General features: G+C 46.9%; 5 protein-coding genes across 5 annotated transcripts; 3 read left to right on the top strand and 2 right to left on the bottom strand.

Moving 5' to 3' along the window:
• Window positions 1–15: 15 nt before the first annotated feature.
• F4813DRAFT_341523 (PXA domain-containing protein) lies at window positions 16–3947 on the bottom strand. Its single transcript, XM_049241304.1, has one exon. The coding sequence runs from the start codon at window positions 3688–3690 to the stop codon at window positions 454–456; it is 3237 nt and encodes a 1078-aa protein (XP_049104638.1). The 5' UTR covers window positions 3691–3947; the 3' UTR covers window positions 16–453.
• A 469-nt stretch (window positions 3948–4416) lies between these two features.
• On the top strand, window positions 4417–5097 carry F4813DRAFT_384254 (PC4-domain-containing protein; the record flags this gene model as incomplete). The annotated part of the gene is made up of 3 exons (XM_049246055.1): window positions 4417–4590; window positions 4661–4768; window positions 4840–5097. 3 exons carry the CDS (start codon window positions 4417–4419, stop codon window positions 5095–5097), a joined length of 540 nt encoding a protein of 179 aa, XP_049104637.1.
• Window positions 5098–6196: 1099 nt separating this feature from the next.
• On the top strand, window positions 6197–6790 carry F4813DRAFT_394836 (uncharacterized protein; the record flags this gene model as incomplete). Its single annotated transcript, XM_049247618.1, has 1 exon — window positions 6197–6790. Exon 1 carries the CDS (start codon window positions 6305–6307, stop codon window positions 6788–6790), a length of 486 nt encoding a protein of 161 aa, XP_049104636.1. The 5' UTR covers window positions 6197–6304.
• Window positions 6791–8810: 2020 nt separating this feature from the next.
• F4813DRAFT_378229 (apses-domain-containing protein) lies at window positions 8811–10787 on the bottom strand (the record flags this gene model as incomplete). Its single annotated transcript, XM_049245318.1, has 3 exons — window positions 8811–10128; window positions 10189–10321; window positions 10385–10787. 3 exons carry the CDS (start codon window positions 10785–10787, stop codon window positions 8811–8813), a joined length of 1854 nt encoding a protein of 617 aa, XP_049104635.1.
• Window positions 10788–18098: 7311 nt separating this feature from the next.
• F4813DRAFT_341498 (uncharacterized protein) lies at window positions 18099–19306 on the top strand. Its single transcript, XM_049241303.1, has 2 exons — window positions 18099–18235; window positions 18503–19306. The coding sequence occupies exons 1-2, from the start codon at window positions 18152–18154 to the stop codon at window positions 18644–18646; spliced, it is 228 nt and encodes a 75-aa protein (XP_049104634.1). The 5' UTR covers window positions 18099–18151; the 3' UTR covers window positions 18647–19306.
• Window positions 19307–21395: the final 2089 nt, after the last annotated feature.

Below are 21395 nucleotides of genomic sequence, written 5' to 3'. Positions count from 1 at the left end.
GTCATAGTCAAGGCCGATGAGAACAGCTAGTTATATGTAATCAACATGATTATAAAACATGATTATAAATCCTTTCAACCAGGAATACTACCTATTCAAGAGAATATTTCGTTGAATAGCAGAATAATTAGTCTCGTTTCCTCATGAATAAATACTTTATAGACTTCGTATGCTGTTCGTGGACTTCATGGGCCCCTGAAACTCTCTTGGAAGTCCACACCACCCCCTTACAAACTCCATGGTCACCGCACGGCCCGTCGTATATATACCTAATTCATACATGTCCTGAAAATCAATGGTTTATGATAATACTGATACGTATCGGCCGTCGCGGCAGGAGAGATGCACTGAAGCTGTACACAATTCCAATCATCCGTTTTTGACGTCCCATACCCCCTTTTGATTATACGCCCAGCTATTCAAGTGCAAAACGCTCGTGGTAAGTAATCAGCCTTAGTGTGTAACGACTCGAACTGCTTGCAGCATGATCCCGAAGAAAAGACCTCTGGCGACCTCCTCGACCTGGAGGCAGTCAAAGACTCGCCCAAGTGCCTCGCTTGTAGCGGATTGCCCCATGATCCCCATTAATGCACCGGGGACGCCACTCTGTATAAATAGCTTCCTAGCTTTAACCCTCAACTCCTCTTTTTCTTCAGTCGTCATCTCCTTTGGCCAAGCTTTTTGTTCTTCTTCCGTGGGAAGAGAGTTTTCTCGGAGCTTGCGTAGGTGAGCAGCAATACCGTCGTCCGATAAATTCGCCTCAAGAACCGATTCTTGAACGAGTGATTGGATAGACACGAGTGACGGATTGCCTGGTCGCAGCAGGAATGATTTTGCTGCTGTCAAGAGCGTCCGCCGAATGTTCCAAGCCGATGATAGCGTGTAGAGCTCGTTAATTACGGCGAAAAGAAGCTCGACCGCTACACGAGTCTCTTGCTCTGAAAGCGGCGCGAATTGCCTACTTGGTCGCTTGGTGGGTTTGCCCGCTTGTGGTAGCTGATCTTGACTTGAGTTAAATGACCGAGTTGGCGAGGTACCATTTGGAGTGGCCATTAAACGCGAGTTTCCGTCGACGCTCAAGCGAGTGCTCACGGGAGAGCCGTAGTCGTCTGCGATCTCATCCGGTGGAGGTGGCAGTTTAATATTAGTAAAGCTTAATTCGGATGGAGATCGTAGAGGTGAGCGCAACGCTACAGCGCTCGAAGCACGGCTATGTACTCTGCTACTCGTTGCACTAATCGAACTCCGCTCCCAGCGATCTGCCCTCGCAGGGTGAAGATTGTCTTGATTCGGGTCGATTTGGACGCTGGGTCGCCGTTCCATAGGCGCTACTTTACCCGGCTGCACTGCAACTACAGACGATCTTTGACTGTCCAGGCTATCTCTAGCTTTTCCTGACCCATTCACTGATGGGGTACTGTCCATCCTTGTGAGAGCTGACATTGATAATGGCCGCGTGCTCGTTGGGCTTTTTGTGCTACTGACTTCCTTGGTCTGTTGCTCGTTTAAGGAAGAGGTGGTTGATTTCCTTGACCCTAGCCCGATGTTGCCAAAGACACCAGAGACTCCGCCGACTACTACCTTTCCGCTGTCGAAAGCCCCCTTGGGTGCATTCTGGATAACGTCAAGCACGCCTTTTCCTACCGACTCGAATGAGAACCCCCTGCTGGCGCTCATTCGAGTCTCCTGGCCTTTATCTAGGAACCGCTTAAAGGCTTCTGATTCGGCCAGCGCTTTCTCGGCGCAGGCTGTTCGCATGTATCTCTCAATCTCACCGCGCAATGACGTCCTCGTGTGCACTTTCCAGCTCGGGAAGGCGGCGAAGGCCTCCAGGAAAGCAGTCGATCCAGAAACGGTCGCAATGCGTCGCAAGCTCTCGTGGAGACCCTCAAACTGAGTGTACGTTTTCATTATCATCCACCCAGGGTAATGAGAGGTTGCTGGTTCAATCTGAAGTAGATACTCCCAGGAAGGTTTGCCACGAAGTCGACCTTTATCATTCGCCGCGTCGTCATGAATAGTAATAGTGGCATTGTGTAGTGTAAGAGGAGGAGGGTTGCGTGGGTCGCCTTCTTCTGGCTCTTCTGTTGCTGGTGGAACAATTTGATCGAAGCTTGTAAACCTACGAGCCATTTTCTCCCCTTGTCCACTACACGGAGACGAGCTGTGGCTTGCCAAATCTATAGGCGATCTTAGAGAGATGGGAGATCTCAGAGATTCTTCCCTATCTTCAACATTCCCTGGTTTTGAGTCCATTGATGCACCTCTAGTCCTTGGACTATAGTCTTTAGGTTTCTCTAAAGAGGGCCTGCTTGGTTTTTCGTCAAGCTTCAAATTAAGCTCCTTAGCATTCTTCTCTATAGCATTATTAAGGAGACCGGATGCTTCTGTGCGGTTCTCAGTGGATACTGGTTTCGACTTGTCGGCTTCAGCAATCATCTCGTTGAGTCTCTTCATTTCTTCCATAGCCTTCTCCATTTCTTCGTCAGCTTTCGATAACTTCTTCTTATGCACCGCCTCCTTGCGGCGCACCCGATCAATTTCGTATGAATTGCGGTTACCCCTGGAAAGACCAATATTTCCCACATTGCCATCGACGTCGCCAAAAGCCTTCTGATCTTGTATCGCATCATCGATGGCTTGCGAGAAGTCCGTCTCTCCAGACTCAAGAAGATACACAATCCAACCATTAATCCATTCGGCTTTAGAACATGTCTGCAAAGTACCCTCAAGAATGATTGTTGAGAGGACTTCCCTCAAAAAGATTCGAGCAGGATCGCAATCATATGCCGATTTATCCAGGAAGCTAAGCAAGTCTTCAGCAACCATTTTAAACTTCCCTGCCTGTTGTCTTTGATTAAGCAAATTTGACAGCGGTGCTTCGGTATTCGAAGCAAGGTAATTATAAATAGCATCTGCCGCAGTCAAGTTGACTTCGGAAGGAAGCTCCGAGTAAGCATTGGACATCTCAGATAGGAAGACAATAATGATAGAGCACGTGTGAGTAAGGAAGTCGACGAAGGCATCGGCAGGTCGCTTGCGGCCCAATTGATTCGAGATAGTCAATAGGAAATTAACCAACACCTTTCTGCAGGAGAGAGGAAATGATTTGTCAGACGGCACAATAGGTCCATACCACCAGTCCACGTAGTCGCGAACGATGGCGTCGACAAGACCAGTAAGCGCCTGTCGCGTTTCTGGCTGGAAGTCGTCGAAACTTCGAGCCAGAAATTCGGCGTTCTTCTCATCGTCTTGTTCAGTCCGAATGACTTCTCTAGTATGTACCGTCCCTAAGACACGATCTAAGAATTCGTAACCCCTTTCACCTCGGACGGCCCGGGACACTTCGGGATGTCGGGACTCCCATGACGCGAATAGCGTGATACCACCGACAGCTCCGATCAATACCAGGCCGATCTGACCAAGGATGAAATACGTCACAGCAGCAAGTGCAAACGCGATAGCCGCAAGGGTCCTGGGCGTTGCTGTGGAAAGAAATTGCAACACCTTGGTGACAATATCATCTTGCTGGGAACTTGACGCCGTAGGTATATCTCGTTTCTTCGGACTTATCGGGTAGATTTGGGAGTTATTTTCGGATATATCTACTATTTCGCTCGAGTCTAGTTTCGTCTCGTCTTGCGATACGGCGGGAGTGGCGCCGAATTGCGCATCGTCGGCGGTATTCATTAGGGAGTTGTTGGTGTATGGAACTATTGAAAGTTACTAGGTTAGGCGTTTAGGGGCGTTGATAGTGGGCGCATTGCATTTATAACGAGAGGCTAGAATAGAAGATGGTTGATTAATATTATAAGTATTAGCACAGCGGTTAACTCGGAATAGTTCGTTCGTTCGTTCTCTATAGACTGCGTATTGGAAAATGTTCTGGATTATAAATTTGGCAGGCGAATTCATGTAAGTTAGGGGTCCAATGGTTAGACTTCCCCTTAACATCTGTCTTGTACAACCAACCCTCTGCAGGTGCCTTGAGGTGCGATAATGGGATGTTTCGTAATATTAAGTACTTAGGTACCCTTTCATGTATCTTTTCATAGTTCTTTAAGTGAGAGGTACATAAGCCAGGTATAAATAGTTACAATAAACGTTCCCATATCTTAGAGTTTTACCTAAGAGAGGTATCGGATATGGAAACATGCAGGTACCTTGCAACCACTAGCCGTAGCAAGTATAGCGGCAATTAGACTCCTAATAGGTACCTCTCAGATAAGCATGATAGATGTACCTATCTCTACATACATCATATGTAGTAGGCGCGTCTTTGCCATTGACGCGACAAAGCGCAACCCAACAGCAACCCCACATTCCGCATCAATTATTAGATTTCTATTCCTTACCTTCCTTTCCCTATCATATCACCATCCAACATCAAATCAAGAACCAATTCTGGCCGCCAATATGGGTCGTACCAAGAACCTTAAGCGATCGCGTCGCGATGAGGACGAAGACGAGGATGTATCAAGCGATCAGGAAGTCAAGTCGAGCAGCAAGTCCAAGTCCAAGTCCAAGTCCACCAAGAAGGCCAAGACCTCCGATGCCGGCAAAGACGACGATGGTAACCCTTTCTGGAGTGTATGATATTCTATTATCCTATCGCTCTTTGTCTATTTGATTCAAAATTCATTACTAACTTATTCTAAAGCTAGGCGGCACCCGCAGAGCCACTATCAGCAGTTTCAAGGGCAAGACATTCGTCAACATCCGCGAGTACTACACAGATGCCTCTGGCGATCTCAAGCCAGGAAAGAAGGTAAGCCATTATAGGTTAGGGAAGGGGAGAGATAGGTGTTTTTGGCCATCCAATCGCTTACCACCTTATAGGGTATCACGTTGAGTCCTGAGCAATACAACAAACTCCTCGAGGCTATTCCTTCTATCAACGCCGAGCTACGAGACAAGGGACACACCACGCCTGATATCTCAGGAGCGCCCGCAGACGCCCCTGATTCGCCAGCGAAGGCCAAGAACGAGAAGAAGGCCAAGCCCAAGAGTAAGAAGACCAAGGCGAATATCGAGGCTACCAGCGACGAGGACGAGGACGAGGAAGAGGAAGAAGAGGAGGAAGAGGAGGAGGACTAAACCCAGTGGGTTTGTATGCAATGGCACCTAATATCCCCATTCCTCGTACCAGCCTGTACGTAGGTTGAAGCCCAGCTCAGGACTCCCTACCATAATGACTGTATCTAATTTCTCTGCCATACGATATGAGGGCCAGGCGGTTTCTATTAGGTAGTTTTTGCCTTTGGATTGGCGTGGTCCATTGTAGGATTGTCGGTCATTTCTAATTGATACCCACGCTCTCTTGAGCTTTCCGAAATTATTGTCCCCAGACCAACTCGTATGTGACCCCAACCTTGGGTTATTCATGACACTTATGATACGCGTCTAGATACGCGTCTACGGATCATCTCAATTGATGGCTTATATATTAACACCTCCTTACGTTCCAAGCAGGCCCAATCCCGAAAAGAAGAGTTGAAGTTGTACGTAATAAAGCCTCATACATATCCTTGATTTTAATCTCTAACCCCATGCTTTAGATTAAGAGGCTTTCAGTCTGGTTCAACGAATATTATCGCATGTTAGATGCAGTGTACAACCTTTATACGTCCCAGGTAGAGCCAAACTCGCAACCTATTCTGGCATCGGTATAAGTGCCCTCCAATACGGGACTGCACGGCTATGGGGCCTTTAGTTGCCACCACAAACATCAATATTCTGACCGACAAGCAAGCAACAACAAATGCTCTCCTCGGAATTCCGACTCGGCCCACATGTTAGCTCTCTAGAAAAAGCTATCTCCGAGAAGCAGCTTGAGGAAAACGTTCTATTATGACCGAACGCAGAAGAGTCATTTAACTAGCCAAGTTCCAAATACGGGTGTAGTTTGTCCCAGTTCCATGTTTGCTCGACTTTCCCCGTACCGACTGAATACAGGGCGGGTCAACTCCGAGATCAGATAATTTTTGATCTGATTAGATGTATCCACGCTGTATCTGTCGAAGTAATTGGTGAGAAGAAGCGTGTAGAGCATAAGCAATTTACCAAGCACTACTAGCTTGGCAAGCATACCACTCTGGTGGTGACTTGCTCGTTATGACTACGACGGTATAAGTATGGGTTTTTGATGCTGTTGAGTTATAAGATATTACATGGTTGCATCACCGTTATTATATGCTGTCATTGCCAGCAATTCTTCACGCGTTAGCTGTAATCAGTATACACCCTCTCCTATTAACTACCTTTCTCGCTTCTACCAGTAGCCAAAGCTTAGGTACTTTACACGATGCATCTTCTCCAATCCCTCCTCTTCTACACCGGCAGCTTCACGCTCCTCAACCCCACCGTCGCGCACAACGAAGTCTTAACTCCGCGGAGCAAAAACGCAGACGCAGACGCCATCTCATTCACATTCCAGCCCGACGACAGCGTCAGCGGCGCTCTAACCATGCACCCGGAGCAGACGCTCGAGTACTTCAAAAGCGAGCTTGGGATCGACGTGACAAAACTACGGAACTACCCGGAGCTCTTCGGCAAGAGTCCTAGCGGGCACTACACCTTCCCCGAGCTAAGCGGCGTGGAGGGCACGCTGTCCTGGAACCTAACAGGACGAGATCCCGCTTCGCTCGGCGCCTACGAACGACTCAATTGTGACGACTGCGCCGCAATCTGTGGAGGCTTGGCTGCAGTCCCCTTCGGATTTATCATGTACATACATATACCAGATCTGCTACATGCCTTTGATAATAACTACGTGTGTCATTCATGCTAATCTTTATATATATATATATATATCTAGTTGCAGTACGAGGTTTCCTCCTTGCTATAATATCCTAACCATCGTTGTTTATCTAGCTGCTCCCCTTAATTCCAAGCTAACATCACTCTTGAAGCCGTCTGTGTTGGCACGATGCATTGTTTGTGATAGGCATGACAGGAAACAAGGCCTAGGCGTTCTAGAGTATTATCAACGGGGATGTGGTAATGGACATTGGATGCGGTTGTTGAAATTAGGAGTATTAGAAGCAACAACCCCCCCCCCCCCTTTTTTTTTTCTACGCTACGATAGCATACCTTGACATTACATTTCCTACTCATAATCCGTTCCGTCAATATATTCTCTAGTGTTAGGTATATAAGCTCATGTTAACCAAGTGTCACAGCGGAATAAAAGTCATTAAAATCGTGTATTGTCGGATAGGCAGCTAAGAAGTAGGGCGATCGGGCGAAGTCAAAAGAGCATTATACATCTCGTACCACAAATTATATTCGACGCAGTATGTGGATAACAGTACCCTTATCTAAACTCATTAGGTACTTATTTCTTATTGAAAATGGGTTTAATGAATACACTGAGTTAATCATTCTAGATTACATATATATATGTAGGTAAGGTACCTTAGGTATGCTAAGTAAGGTCTACTTATTCTTATAAAGAATAGGAACGGCACACTGAAGAGGAAAGGGGAGCTTGACAACCCCCTCCCTCGTTATCGTTATCATTATCATCGTCTAAACACTACCTGTTATGAGGGTTTTACATAATTCGGGCTACCACATCGCCGTGCGACCGACCGCCCGTATTAACCTCAAAAAAGGTCTCACTATCCCATATCTTTTCCCTACTATAGTGAATGATCTCTGCCACCGCAGGCGTAAGTAGTGAAGCGGACTATTTTTGAGCCATCACGACATCGTCTTGGCGAAAGAAGTCGATAGTGAGTAGTTCCACGAAGCTAGGGTTTTCCCACTTCCGTACGACGGGAAAGGGGTACTAGGTGTAATGCAAATTGTGATTGTTGAGGAAATGTCACCTCGCACAAGGCTTGGTACGAGTACAGGCCAGATGAATGGTATCAGCATTTTTGCTTGCTTAGCCTATTGTACTCGGAAGACTGAAATGGACTCTAACTAATCACATGTAAACAGGATAGCTACGTAGAGGATGGGCCGGACAATTGCTACAGGAAGGGCGAGAGGAGTATGTTTAATAGAGAATCCCATTACTGTAATATAAAGCCAGGAAAGCTGGTTACAAATTTCCACTTAATTTCCTTACAGCCCAATATGTGATACGATTGGCTGGGACAGTTGTATGTAGCTTAGAATCTAAGTTCGCTGTGTATCAAGCAATAGCTTTTTTAATTCCATCATCGAGTTCATGACCATTGATACCAGAAAGAGACATTTCCAACACACGCCCACAGTGACACCACATCCTTTTGGTGAATAGAAGAAAATCGGGTCGTCATCAGTCGTCACTAGGAAAATAATTGTACCAGCAGCCTCACGTGCTCTACGAGGCTGATGGATGTGATGAACAAAGTAAAACAAATTCAGCCTCGGTCATGAACATTACTCGCCTAGAAATCGTAATAGGCGGGACTTTTGCGTTGCTCGAGTGTCTCGTTGTCCTCAGCATAAAAATAAAAAAAGAAGTAATCGATGATCATCTCAAAAAAAAAGATTAAGGTCCACCATGCGACGCGTTAAATCGTGAAGCATTTACACGGCCTTTTAACGGCTGTTAATAACAATCAAGAAGTCGTAATTTCCGTCATCGTGTCTTCTGATGGATGGGCCTAAACAGGATGATGATGGGTTGTCCCGGCGAACACAAAAGACGCGGAAAAGAACAAAAAAAGGAGTGTCTCGTAGTCGGCATTGCACTCTAAGGCGCGGAAGTGATTCGTCTCAAAAGAATCGATTTTCGCACAAGTGCCCCAACACCCGAATTAATGCGCAGAAAAGAAAACGTCAGCATGACACATTGAATAAACTCCAGGTCGAGGCTATCGCCGACGGGCCACCGCCGAAGTAGGGCGGCTCATCGTGTCGTATCCGGGAGCAATGGGCCCATCAATCACCGTTTTCCGACGCTTCAAGTCTAGCCCACCGCTCGAGGGACGAGGTAGGTCGTCTTCATCATCGCGGCCTCTTTTCAAGGCGCCTGGTGCGCCATTCATAACTGGCTGGGCAGCATAACCATTTTGCATTGGAGCGCCCATGTCGTTTTGCGAGCTATAAACATCCGGCGGTGGCGCGCCATTAGTGGGCGCCCGGTCGCCACTCATTACATTATAAAGATTGCTTGAGGGTGGCGCACGCGGCGGCGTACTGTATCCTGCCTGCTGAGCGTAATACGGCTGCGGCGGTGCAGCGGTTCTGGGTGTCGCTCGTCCAGATCCGGTTTGATGGTTAGGCGACCCGTTTATCTCGGGAATATGCTGGTGATCGCCTTGTAACGCCGTAACAGGTGGGGCGTTGTAATTATACGATGTTCTATTGGTGTCATAAGCACCGCTGTCATGAGTATATTCAGCCTCATGCTCAGCTTCATCTTCGCCGGACGGGTGAGGAACACCGTCATTATGTTGCAGTAATCCATTTGACGGCTTAACATCAGCCTGCTCATTAGGACCGGCCGGACGTCCAGCTGGAGGGCCCATCTCGCTCTTCATGTAGGAGCTCGGTTGGCCATAGATGTTCCTTTCCTGCGGGCTGCTATTTGACGGAGGATAAGGAGAATGTTGAGTAGTTTGGCCATTGTATACCGCACGAGAACTATCGTAAGGTTGACTACTCTGGGAGTAAGGCTGCATACTCTGCAGTGTGTTTCCCGGAGGCGTAGTTGCGGGAGTAGCCGGCATGGATCGTGCAGCGTTGCTAAGACCCGTGTCGATGGACATAGGGTTGGGACCTTGGCCGCCATTCATCCCTTGCTGACCCCATTGGAAACTCTCGGATGCACCCATGCTTCCCATCACGCTTGATGCACTTGTTGGCGGCGTCGGGAATGTGTGTGCCCGGTCAAGGGACGGCCGTCCTGGGTTGTGAGACGGAAGTGGAGGTTGAGGTCCTGGTAATCCCATGTGATGGTGATGTTGTTGTATTGAGGGCAAGACACCACCTGGAGGTGTTGGACCCGGGCCGTTCCGCATCTGGCTTTGCTCTTGTTTTCGGCGCTCGGCTGCTGCCATGACCTGGTTTGTTCTGTTTTGGTTTGTAGGGTGGTATAATAAAGCTCCAATGTTGTGAACGAACAGTGGGTACAGCAGCTCCGTAATCTTCTCTTTATTGGCGAAGTCAAGAGCTCTCTCGAAGGGAATCCTATAGGGGGCCATTATTGGTACTTGTCTTCAGTCGTAAAAGGGGGTTTTCAAAGCTTACCAAACTCCCTTAAGGTGCATGGGCCCAATCTTGACAACATGCCGTACCTTTTCGCTCTTCAGAATCCCGTCTCTCCTGCCACGGGTCATTCCAGCGACGTTAAGCAACTTCGTGCCATTTATCATGTGATTATCTGCCAAATTTTTGTGAGCACATTCCTTAGTTTCTAGTAAGTTTTGGACTGCTGAATTCCTACCTTCGCGACGCGCAACGCAAATACCCTTAGCCTCAACCTGAAAGCATAAGCTGCCCTCATCTTCCCAAAGCGTGGCCGTAACACGGGGTTTCATCCCCGGCGGCGCAATTTGACCTGTCGTGTCAAATCCTTGGTACTGATTCTGCATGCCTCCCTGATTGGGAACCCCGGGTAGAGGTAGAACATTTTGGGCACCCATGGAACCCGAAACGGCTGGCGGAGCAGACTGAGGAGACGTCAACCCATTCGCGTATCCGTATTGATACGGAGGGGCAGAGTACTGTGCTGGACCTGGTTGTAATAATGTTGGTTGCTGGTGGCCATATTGGGGTAGCGCGTTTGATGTCACAGTTTGTGGTTGCGGTGCAGGACCTGCAGACATGTGCGTAGCTTGGTAGTACATATCTGGAGGCGCGGTATTCATCGCGGAATATTGTTCGTACCCACCAATGGCCTGGGAAGGGGGGCCAGATATCGCCGTTGTGACGGGGAGGCCAGGAGACGGCGTCTTCGGGCCGTTTGAAGACGGTGCTGAAGTGAACGACGATTGCGAGTCTCCGTTGGAACTCGCAGAAGATGCAATAGAGCTAACCCGGGGAGACGATGTACTCGAAGAGTAGGCCAATGGCGCCTGCGGTAAGGGGAGCGAAGGCAACCTCTCACTCACATACGGCGGGCGCTGGGAAAAGGAACCGTAATATGGTGGTACGTCAGACGGTCCCCGGGTTTGCGAATGGGAAATCGGCGGGAGATCCAGTTTCACGGCGCTCGACAATAATGCCACGATGGGCTGCAAAGAAGCTCAAATACAAGTCGAATAAGCACGACCTGTGTTTGAGTACAAACCAACACCACAATTGGGTTTCAAGTTCGTCAGAGGAACAATGAGCTCGAGGCAAAACAAAACAAGCAGGCCAATTGGCTTGTCGACGGTTCAACCGATGGGATTAGGAAGTAAATCTGGGACGGTGTTACGGTTGCTGGACGCGTACGAACTTATTCGACGGGCTGTGATTCAGCACTTGCGGGGAAATAGACACGGCGAATGTGCTTCCCCTCGGCAATGGTGGATTTCCCGTACGGCGTGGTCGTTACAGGTCGTGAAGCTCTATAAAAAATCGTCAACTATAATGAACTAGTGCGGTCTAAAGGAGTAAATCAAGTTCGAGAGTAAATTTTGGAGAGAGAATGTGTATGCTAGAATTCTGCACTACAATCGTGGCAGCTGAAGGATAAGAGCTATATTCGACGTAGTGGTTTGCAAGAAGGGGGGCGTAGAGAGGGGGAGGGACAGGAAAGCGGCGATAAGATGTCGTCGTCGTTGGTCGTTTGGACAGAATGAGTGAAGTCTCTCGCACGAACGTATACACATACACACGAACACTCGCACGAACACATCGATGTATCTCCTCCCGATTCCGTTTTTTTCTTCTTTCTTTTTTTCTTCCTCTTTTTCCCTCTAAGCGAGGCTGTCTCTCAACTCTAATGCAGGAACATCAGGGCCCAGATGCGCAGGGTGAAATGCAGGGCAGGATGAAAGTGGAGGTGGGAGGTGGGCAGAGTTTGCGCGCAAGTAGGAATTGGGGAGAGGAAGAACACATACCTTCTCTTCGGACCTCAATGGCGTTCGCTGGTGGGAATTAGGAGGTCGAAACGGCACCAAAAGAGAGAAGAGGAGAGGAAGTTAGAGGGGGAAAAGGGAAAAGAAAGCCCAAGGTTTTTCCTCTCGTGGTGGTGGTGAGGAGGAGGTAGGAAGGTAGAGATAGTGGAGGTACGAAAGTTGAGAGAGGTCAAGGTAAGAAAAGACGAGACACAGACATGCAGACGGGACTAGACGCTAACTAGTAAGGTAGGTTAGCAAGGGTAGCAGGGTAACAACAGGGTAGGAGGTAGGCAGGGCAGGTGTAGAATACACATACAATGCAGAGAGCAAGAGTGCTGCTTTTTAGGAAGCGGACTGTGAATTGTGGACTGTGGACTACCTAATAGACTGTGGACTGTGGACTGTAAGGAAGGTAGGGATTAGTAGCAGCGAAGCCGCTAGCACCAGACGGGTCCGGGTGTGGGTGCGCCTGCTAGGGTTTGCTGTTGAACCGGGGGTGGAGGGGGAAGGATGAATAGTGGATAAGGATAGCGAAATGGGCTGGCGGGCTGGCGAGGTTGGTGGTCTGGGGGGGGCCAGTTTCCTTGTAAGGTTCCTATGTTCCTATGAACGGATTTGGGTACGTACTCAAATAGACCGCGCCTACCTAGACACTTTGTAGGTGGTAGCATGGGGTCTCGTCCTTGGTGGCCCAAGGGTTGTACAACTAACACCAGGCTCTCTGCTCAGTGTGGCTCTTTTTTCGGTGGCGTGTAATCATCAGGGTTGTTGTTGTTGTCCTCTACCGGGATGAGGGGCTGGTCTTGCAAAATCGTACGCACAGTATAAACCCAAATCGGGGACTGTGAAGGAGAAGGCTTGGAGAAGGTGAATGTGACTTCAATTCGATTAGGTAGGCGCATTTAAAAACGTAACTACCTACCTAATATACATGGACATAGACATGAAATGATACTAGGTAGGTTAGGTAACTTCCTCTATAATGTGTAGGTATACTTTTTTCTAAAAAGAATTAATAAAAGTTAAAATGCTAGTCGAGTCAACCAAGTTTTTTTTTAGACTTAAAAGACAATAATGTGAATTAGGTGATAAAAAGTTGGTTTAGGTCATTAGTAAGATAACTAACTGAAAGGAAAGTGAGGTCTTTTTTTTCGTTTCCTTTCAAAGCCCGGGGCTGCTGTGGTTCTCCCCTGGCCTAGTGGGATGGATATGTAGATGAGATGCACAGTACGAGGCGAGATTGGCGAACTGATCGAGTTCGAGCCAAATTAGATCTCTTCCCTTTCTTCCCAACCCCCGAGCCACAGAGCCTTGTCCATCTTATTCTGTTCAGGATTATCAAACAAATGAAACAAATGGCTATCTTTCTATCCCGCGAAGACTCGTGGACGCAGAGACATTGGGGCTAAAATTAGATTCTTAACCGGAATCTCGAATCGATTTACACGGTGGCTAGGGTAAGAAGTTAACACACACAACACGCACCCGTCGCAAGTGGTGGAGGAGAATATTGATGATTAGTCAATTCACCCTTCAGAAAAAGCCAAGTACCTAGACCTATCACAGCACGGCATTATGTCGAACCTCGCAAGACCTCTCTATGGAGACCTACTCGAATTCCTGTCTATCGAATGATGCGAGTTTTTGGGTTCCAACTACCTTAGTTTGTAGAGAACATTCGCTATGTGGATTCCCCGCGCTGTATTAAATACGTGTATATTTACGTGTATATTCTAAGGGCCTTATCGTAGACGGTGAGCGGCTTTACTTACATACATAGGTACACATAGGTACACTCGATTACGGTTCTTGCTAGATCAGAACATTATTATACACATAACTATACTGTTCTAAGAGACGAGTATATACATATGAACAGAAGAGTTTCCATAATCATAAGTTATTGATATATAAATAGTTAATAAATAATACGCTACTGACGTTTATCCCAAAAGTTCAGGTCGTTGGGGTTTTCTGCATGCATATATCGTCCTTTATAGTACAAAGTACTTATCTGATTGACAAACATTTCTACGTTATGTATTATTCCTGCGTGTAACAACCCCGGCTTACACAGTTATACATGCCAACTGATAAACAAAAACACAGCTTATGATTCTATACTATTATCTTCCATTGACCAATGTCAATTAGTCACTCAGTAATTAAACCCTTTCAAATGCACGATATGTACTATTAGACGCATACATAAGATTAGTCCACCATAGAATTACATACCTACCTATCTTCAGCCGTAGATAGAGAGAAGACCAGAACATTGGAGGCTTTACAACTTGAAACATATCTAGGACAGTGCAATGTGATGTTACCTACGGGGCGTACCAACATGTAACGTTTGGGGGTGGCCCTAGTAAGATACCATCGAGGAGAAAAGGGTATCGATCGTCCTCCGGACCGCGCGAGAAAGAAGAAGAAAAAAAAAGGACCACCAGCGCTGTTCCTAATTCCTATCTCTACAGGCGATGGCCTGCCACGACCTACCAAGTCCGAGCATGGTATGGCACCGTGTCACAGAAGTACCTAATTAATATAGGGCGTACTGGGCTTCTGAGACGCTGGCGGCTTGTGTGGCTGTTCCAACATCGGTACGGATGCTTTGCGCGAATACAATCTCTCGTGCCATTGTACATACTTATCTTATGTAATTCCGGAGTGAGACGCGGGACGGCTCCCTTTGTGTCTTTCTTTTCGAGATGGTACTAACGTCGATTGTTGGTTGTTCAGACCTGCTCTGCTCTGGGACCTAGCCAACCTCATGTCTTGAATTGCCTTTCCCGGCGGCATCACCTTCGATCGTGTCTTTTTACTAGTAGACTCGCCTTCGCCGGCCCGAACGTCAGGCTTCGTCTCGACAGGCCTGCCTCTTGGGAATACATAGTAGCTCTCTGCTAGGGAGGAAAAGATTTGCTCGGCCGATCTTAAGGGCTTAATGGCTGGTCGGCTTGGCGTGGCCTTATTCCTTGACCCGGTGCTCCGCATCGCCACTTATCTCCGCATCGATATCGGCCTATGTATTCTAACGTAGTATGGGGGAGATTCTCTCAGCCACTTATATTAATTAATCGTACGTACTTATCATTCACAGTCAGTCTCAGAGAACGTCCATGGAATTGAGCCGACTTCATTGTCGTATAGCGTATAGTTCCTATAGTCACTCTTTTCTCCTCGCTACGGCTAGTCGGTGTGGAGTCCGCAAGCGGCGATGATTACCGGGTTATTATCAACACTCCTATTTATGGTGACAGGAACAAAATTATGGACGGCTGGATTTTTTTTTCAAGCGCCCAATAGAGTGTTAATATGGAAAATAGACCGTTTCGTTTTTCATTAAAGGCGTGTCTGCAACAAGCCCGGCGGCCATGGAGCATTTACTCGGCACACGCCTTTCAACTAGGCTTGTACATAGCACGTTTTCCTTGGCTCTCTTGTCTTTCCCCTCTTTTTGGATTATGAGGCCGTCCCTTCGCCGGCCAAGGACCAAGGTTTCTTGTTGGTATGTAATCACCATCCTAGTCTTCTCGGTGGGCCTGTCAGGGTTGCAATGTCGACCTGGCTAGGACTGGCGGATTCAGCCAACAAACCCTATCGTCATTCCTCGTCTTGACTCCTCCTCACGGACCGAAACCAGATCTAGCTGGTGACTCCGACAAACCTTGGAGAATATCCAAACTTAAGTCCCATTGCACAGTGGTATTGATCGCCTAGGCATCCGAGTCCCTTATTCAGATCAAGTTGGCGGCTGCGATCCGTCTATATTTGATGGGGAGGCGATCTAATGATGGTATTTCCAATGTGGCTTTACTCTAGCTGTTCGTCAGTTATGCACCTACTGTAGAAGCTAAGAGGCGTTCAGCTAGGGACGGCCACCAATGCATGCATTCGGCCAGGGCCTAGTTTATGTATGTGCATGTATGTATGTATGTATGGCAGATGTGACATGCTGCGAGCTTAAAGATATCCGTCGTCTAGGCAAGTCATCCGTTCAAAATGCGAGAGAAAACTGGTTCATGTTATAACCTAGACCATTCGTCGAGTTTTGATCCTTTCCTATCTTTCCTCTAAATTATACGTCTGAACTATATGTAAACGCGGCATTCGAGAGCCTCTACTGCATGCACGATTGGATGCCGATGCAGACACCAGCCATTAGCAACCCCGTCAAGCCTTGTGAGATGCAGACGCACTTGAACACACAAAAGGAATAAGCAGCACGAACGCCATAATTAGGACACGGCTCTGTGCTATCGTCAACGTCTCCCCGAATCTATGTTTCTATGGCGGGCTCTGCTCGTGGCGCTTTAAAATGCACGGCAGTGGTTGATCGTTGTTCCACGCAGCAAAAGCAGGTCCGTTACACCTGCTTCATAGAGTAGCATGCATGATACGTCTACGAGACTAGAGGGACCTACATATTTTCAGCAATAGCCACCCGTACTTACTACAGCATACCTAAGTCTACCTTAAGGTACGGTAGACGAGATCTAGAATTAGCAGTCTAACCACTTCTATGACCCCTGCAATAAGCTACGACGACGAGAGCTCGCAAAGTCTATAGGTTTCTGATGTTTCACGGCTGGGATATACACTAGGTTAGAGAAGTCATCCTACATTGGAGTCGAAAACCCGTCCAATCCAAGAATAGGTACTCTTATACTCGCTGGCATATATACCTACCTGTCTATAAAATAGATATCTAAGTCGAGACGATGTAATAGTTGATTAGTATACCTATTTAGATGCTGATATTTACATACCTACCTACCTAGGTAAGTACCTATGCAATCATACATAACAGAAGAAATTATACATGTCTCTTACTTTACTCCTTGCCATCATGCCGTACGCAAGCAACTTTATACTGCGTCTGTACGTGTATATGTAAATGTATGTAGGTACTACATATTGTGTCGCACGGGATCCATTGTGTAAGACGGCACCCGGGCTCTTCGAGGTGGGGCTTGCAGGATGCTAAAAATTAAAGGCGCCGCACTAGATATCCTCTCTGCAGCACTTACGTATCCCAATGCAAGATTCCGCGAAATCTCAATCGTCTACCTAAAGCACCTTTAAACACCTTTAAACACCTGTACTTTAAACTAATTTAGTATAAGTAGGTAAGTGCTTCTTAGCCACCTACATACCAGGTAACGCGCATCAAAGTACCTAACGCGCATACACGTTATAGACCACTTATAAGCCACTTATACAGGTATGTAGACATTACATATAAGCTATATACGTAGGTACCTAGCACCTACGTATCTTACCTTACATACCGTAACCTAAAATACAGACTAAGAATTGCCAAGCCCGTCTCTTGCATACAGACCCACCATTGAGCGCGTTCCACCTATCGTATCCAGGTACGTAGACGCCATAATAGCTAGGCTATTGTCGCCCCCACTATGTATAGTACACACTCCGCGAGTACAACCGTATCATTCATTATATGTACATAGGTAGGTATGTAGGTACATAGGTGCCTATGTACCTAATGTATGTATATTAGGTACGTACGGCCTTACGATGCGATGCACCTAGTCGTCAGTCATCTACGGTACCTGGTCTGAAGCGTCACATCTATCTATTTTATACTACGTTATATGTACCTAACTACGGCTTAATTCTTCAACCAATCTTGAGGTATCCTTCTCTGCTAATTAACTACGAATAACTACCTGTTATTATCGGTTGTCCTGAACATCTCTAAAAAAAAGACTTCAAGTATAAGTGTTCTCCAACTATAAGAACCCGGTGGCAAACATCATATTTTTTTTTACATGTACGTATATATGTACAATTCATATCTTACACTGGATAATAGCTCTCTAACGTCCAGTGGGGGAATACACCGGTTCCGGGTACTGTCTTGAACAAAACAGATCAAAATGTCAGATGAACGTTGAAAGGAACAAATCGTAAAAGCCTGTGGAATTAGTACTGACACGGCCTGCCAATCATAGGACGGCGTCATCATCCTGTCAATGAAAGGGATGGCTTGACAGCGTGGCCCGGTAAGCAACTTATTTAGTCCCCGTCCCTTCGTGGCCTGAGCTTACTGGTCAAACCTCCAACGGCTCAAATGGTTCAAAGAATTGCTGGCAGATCTAAAGTTAGCCCTAGAGGGATTTACGGTCAGCCACATGGCCAAGCAACCATCGCCTTATCTAATTTCCAGGGTCCTGTTTCAGTTGGTGGATCTCACGCACGCACAGTCATGTACACAAGTACGAAAGGTGAGAATATTTACTTCGTACGTACAAAATTCATGTCAGGTACGTATGTATGAACTCTTACATCTGGCAAGTCTACCTCAAAACGGCTATAGGAGAAGCTCGCCTCATCTCACTAGATCAGGTCGCTCTATTATGTTATACTAACTATAGCGGGATGGTCACAGCTAGTTAGGTACATAGATATTGATGTCTACCTATGTAACCTAGATACCTAACCTAGCAAATATAATATGTCTCGCGCGTATCCTAATTATTTAGGCTAGCAATTTCAACCAGCGTCAATGTCAAGCTGCACGTACTTCCGTGCGCCAGTGGATCGACGCAGGGCAACGGAAGCCAAAATCCACGTCGTTGGAAACTTCAAGGGATCCTCTTAGGTCTTGGAGAGTGGGCTCGCCCTAAATCTATATGTAAGTCAGTAGCTTGGGCAGCTTGGGGTTCACTATCTGCGAGGCTCCGGAGAGATGCATGATTCCATGCAGCTTTGTATTATCTTCGTCCTGTTCCATGCCCCTCCCTCCCAATCTCCCGCGCATCGAGGAGCACATGAATCTCGTGCTATCGTTGCTGTCGGGTTGATTCCCAACGGAGTGGCTTATTGTGGATAGCGTAACGAGGTGACGGCATGCTGTGAGAGAGAGCCTCAATGCTCACTGCAATGCTGTGCCATGCCCATGCTATGCATTGCATTCATCCATCCATCCATCCATCATCCATCCATCCGCGATAATTAGACGTAGCCTCTAGGTATGGCACGTGAAATCGTATCAACTCCATTCCAAATCAGACTGGTGAATACACCTGGTATTCGTGGAATAACCACCTTCCAGGTCTGCAGCGCGCGGTTCGAAGGCAAGACAATTCGAAACACGGCCGTGATCAAATGCATCAATACATTACTACGACGACGTTTAACTACCGTATGTAACTAAAACATCCTAGTCAGCTTTACTTGGTCACGAATAGCTATCCTATCCGGTAACACTACGGATACTCAAATCCAGTCCGTCTAGGACAGAAAGTTAATCCAAATTGATGGTGTCACCCTCTCGGGAAAAACCCAACGTCATTTATCGGCTATTAAGTGAAATAGTGAAAGCCTTTTTTATACAATAAAAATAAAATAAAACCCTTTTATTTTATTTTATTTATTTTTGCTTTTTCTCACTCAGCCCTGAGGCTAGAAGTCTCGTCTTGGCATATCGCACTCCGGACAGGGTTCTAACGATGATCCAGTTTGAAGTAACGTGGATCACTCTAACCCGTCCTTTTCGGTGTCTTTCAACAGCGCGGTAAATCCGTGTGGCTGATCCGGTGTCGCTAATTTGATATATCTACCAAAAGACTAAATGGTTCGGGTTCGCTAAGTCGGCTCATGCTCGAGCCGGTCCCCAGAAAAGTAGGTACAGTTGAAGGAACAAGTTACATGCTTAATTAGGTCAAAGCCTCGCTTACACTTTACAGTTCCTTCATCATCCCTTTCCTCGCTCTGTACGGGGTAGAGGACGCGTCGTGACAATTCAACGTGTAGAAACAGCCACGAAAATCTCACATCGAATGGCATTGATATCAACAGTGTTTAGTCCCGTCGCCTTTGTGCGATATAAGAGATAGCATCGTCGTTAGAAAAGGCTCATAGAAATCTCGTAAGACGACAGGGGAACCCGTCCTGATGGCTTGAGCACTTGCATGGCCGAGAAGCAGCCTAACGCACAGCGGGCAGCGGCTATGCAAATCTCACATCTGCGATGTATCCAATCAAGCATGCGTTACCCCATGCTGCCACTTGGGGATCTTTTGGGCTAGGCCTTGCTTGGCTTCTGCTAGGACTCAAGAGCACGAGGCGTCTCGCTGGACCGTTCTCATTCATAACTTGATCAATTTACCTGCTCATAACACGATTCAAAATTAGGTATGTGGGAGCATATGTAGGTAGGTATGTTGAAGGTTGTGACCACTCCGGAGGCATTAGAGTTGGGTCATCAGCTCATCCCAACGCCTTGACCCTGTTACAGGTAACGACGTATACTTGGTCCAACATGCAAACATCTAGTTAGGTTAGTCCTTTTCCCCGCGAGATTTGCTTGTACAATACAAGATGAAAGGTGGAGCACGTGAACTATCGAAGGACTTGTCAGGCTTGTCCATGTAATCCACTGGCGAAGACCGATAGAGATTAATTCAACTTGGAGGCTAGTTACAACAAAGTAGAGAGAATGTTCATAATCCCGTGGTGCTATTGGCGCTTAAACTTCGCCATTATCTAGTGTAGCTGCTGGAAGGGATTCTACCTCGTCACTTGGAGGGATTCTAAGAACAGTTTTGCATACCTATTAGTTTTGTGTTGCGCAAGCCCCTTTTGCGACCCTCCCCTGGTGTTGACCAAACCTCCCCACCATCTCTTCGCGTCCAATCATGCATCTCCACGTCGACATGCACCACACACTTTATTCCACTGTGAGGGGAAGGGAGTCCCTACAAACGTACCGGTGGGGTGATCAAAGCTGTTGAACGGCTCTTTCGTGATCGCCGAGCCGAAATACAACGCGTTTCTTATTGCCATATTCCCAAGAATTACATAGGAAACTACCTAAGCAGTAGGTTAGTCTACTAACCTAATAATATACTCCCACTGGGACTTAATTCGAAAAGTAATATACACCAGGTACGCTTCGTAATTCTCCGATAAAGCATGCCGTAGTTACTAGAAATAGGAACTAGCTCAATCGCTTAATACATAGCTGAGGTAGCGTGTAAGTAAAGGCGCTTTCTCATAAACGAGCCGTTGACTCCGATAATGCGACAAAGCCTCCACATTACTATCTTTTCTACAAGCTAGGTGGCTTGCCTAATATCGGTAAGATGAAGAGAACCATAAGGTCAGCAGAAACGGGCATCAAACTGAAAGGCCAGAGTTGAAATTTGATATGATAGCATCGAGATCACTAGTAGGTATTACTAGCATTTTTCACGGCAAAGTCCAATCGCTATAACGTGTTTTCTAAGTCGACTATTCGCTGGTCCAATGAGGAATTAGTACGTGTTTGAACTTGACCACATAGCTCTGCCGAATTCCTCTAGTCTCTTAAGCAACGTTCTATAATAGTAATAGCGAAGCCAACTAGTATGGATTTATAATATTTGACGCCGC

The sequence above is a fragment of the Daldinia decipiens genome (assembly GCF_022478715.1).
Source record: "Daldinia decipiens strain CBS 113046 unplaced genomic scaffold F4813scaffold_1, whole genome shotgun sequence".
Lineage (NCBI taxonomy): Eukaryota > Fungi > Ascomycota > Sordariomycetes > Xylariales > Hypoxylaceae > Daldinia > Daldinia decipiens.
This window is presented reverse-complemented; position numbering and strand designations above follow the sequence as displayed.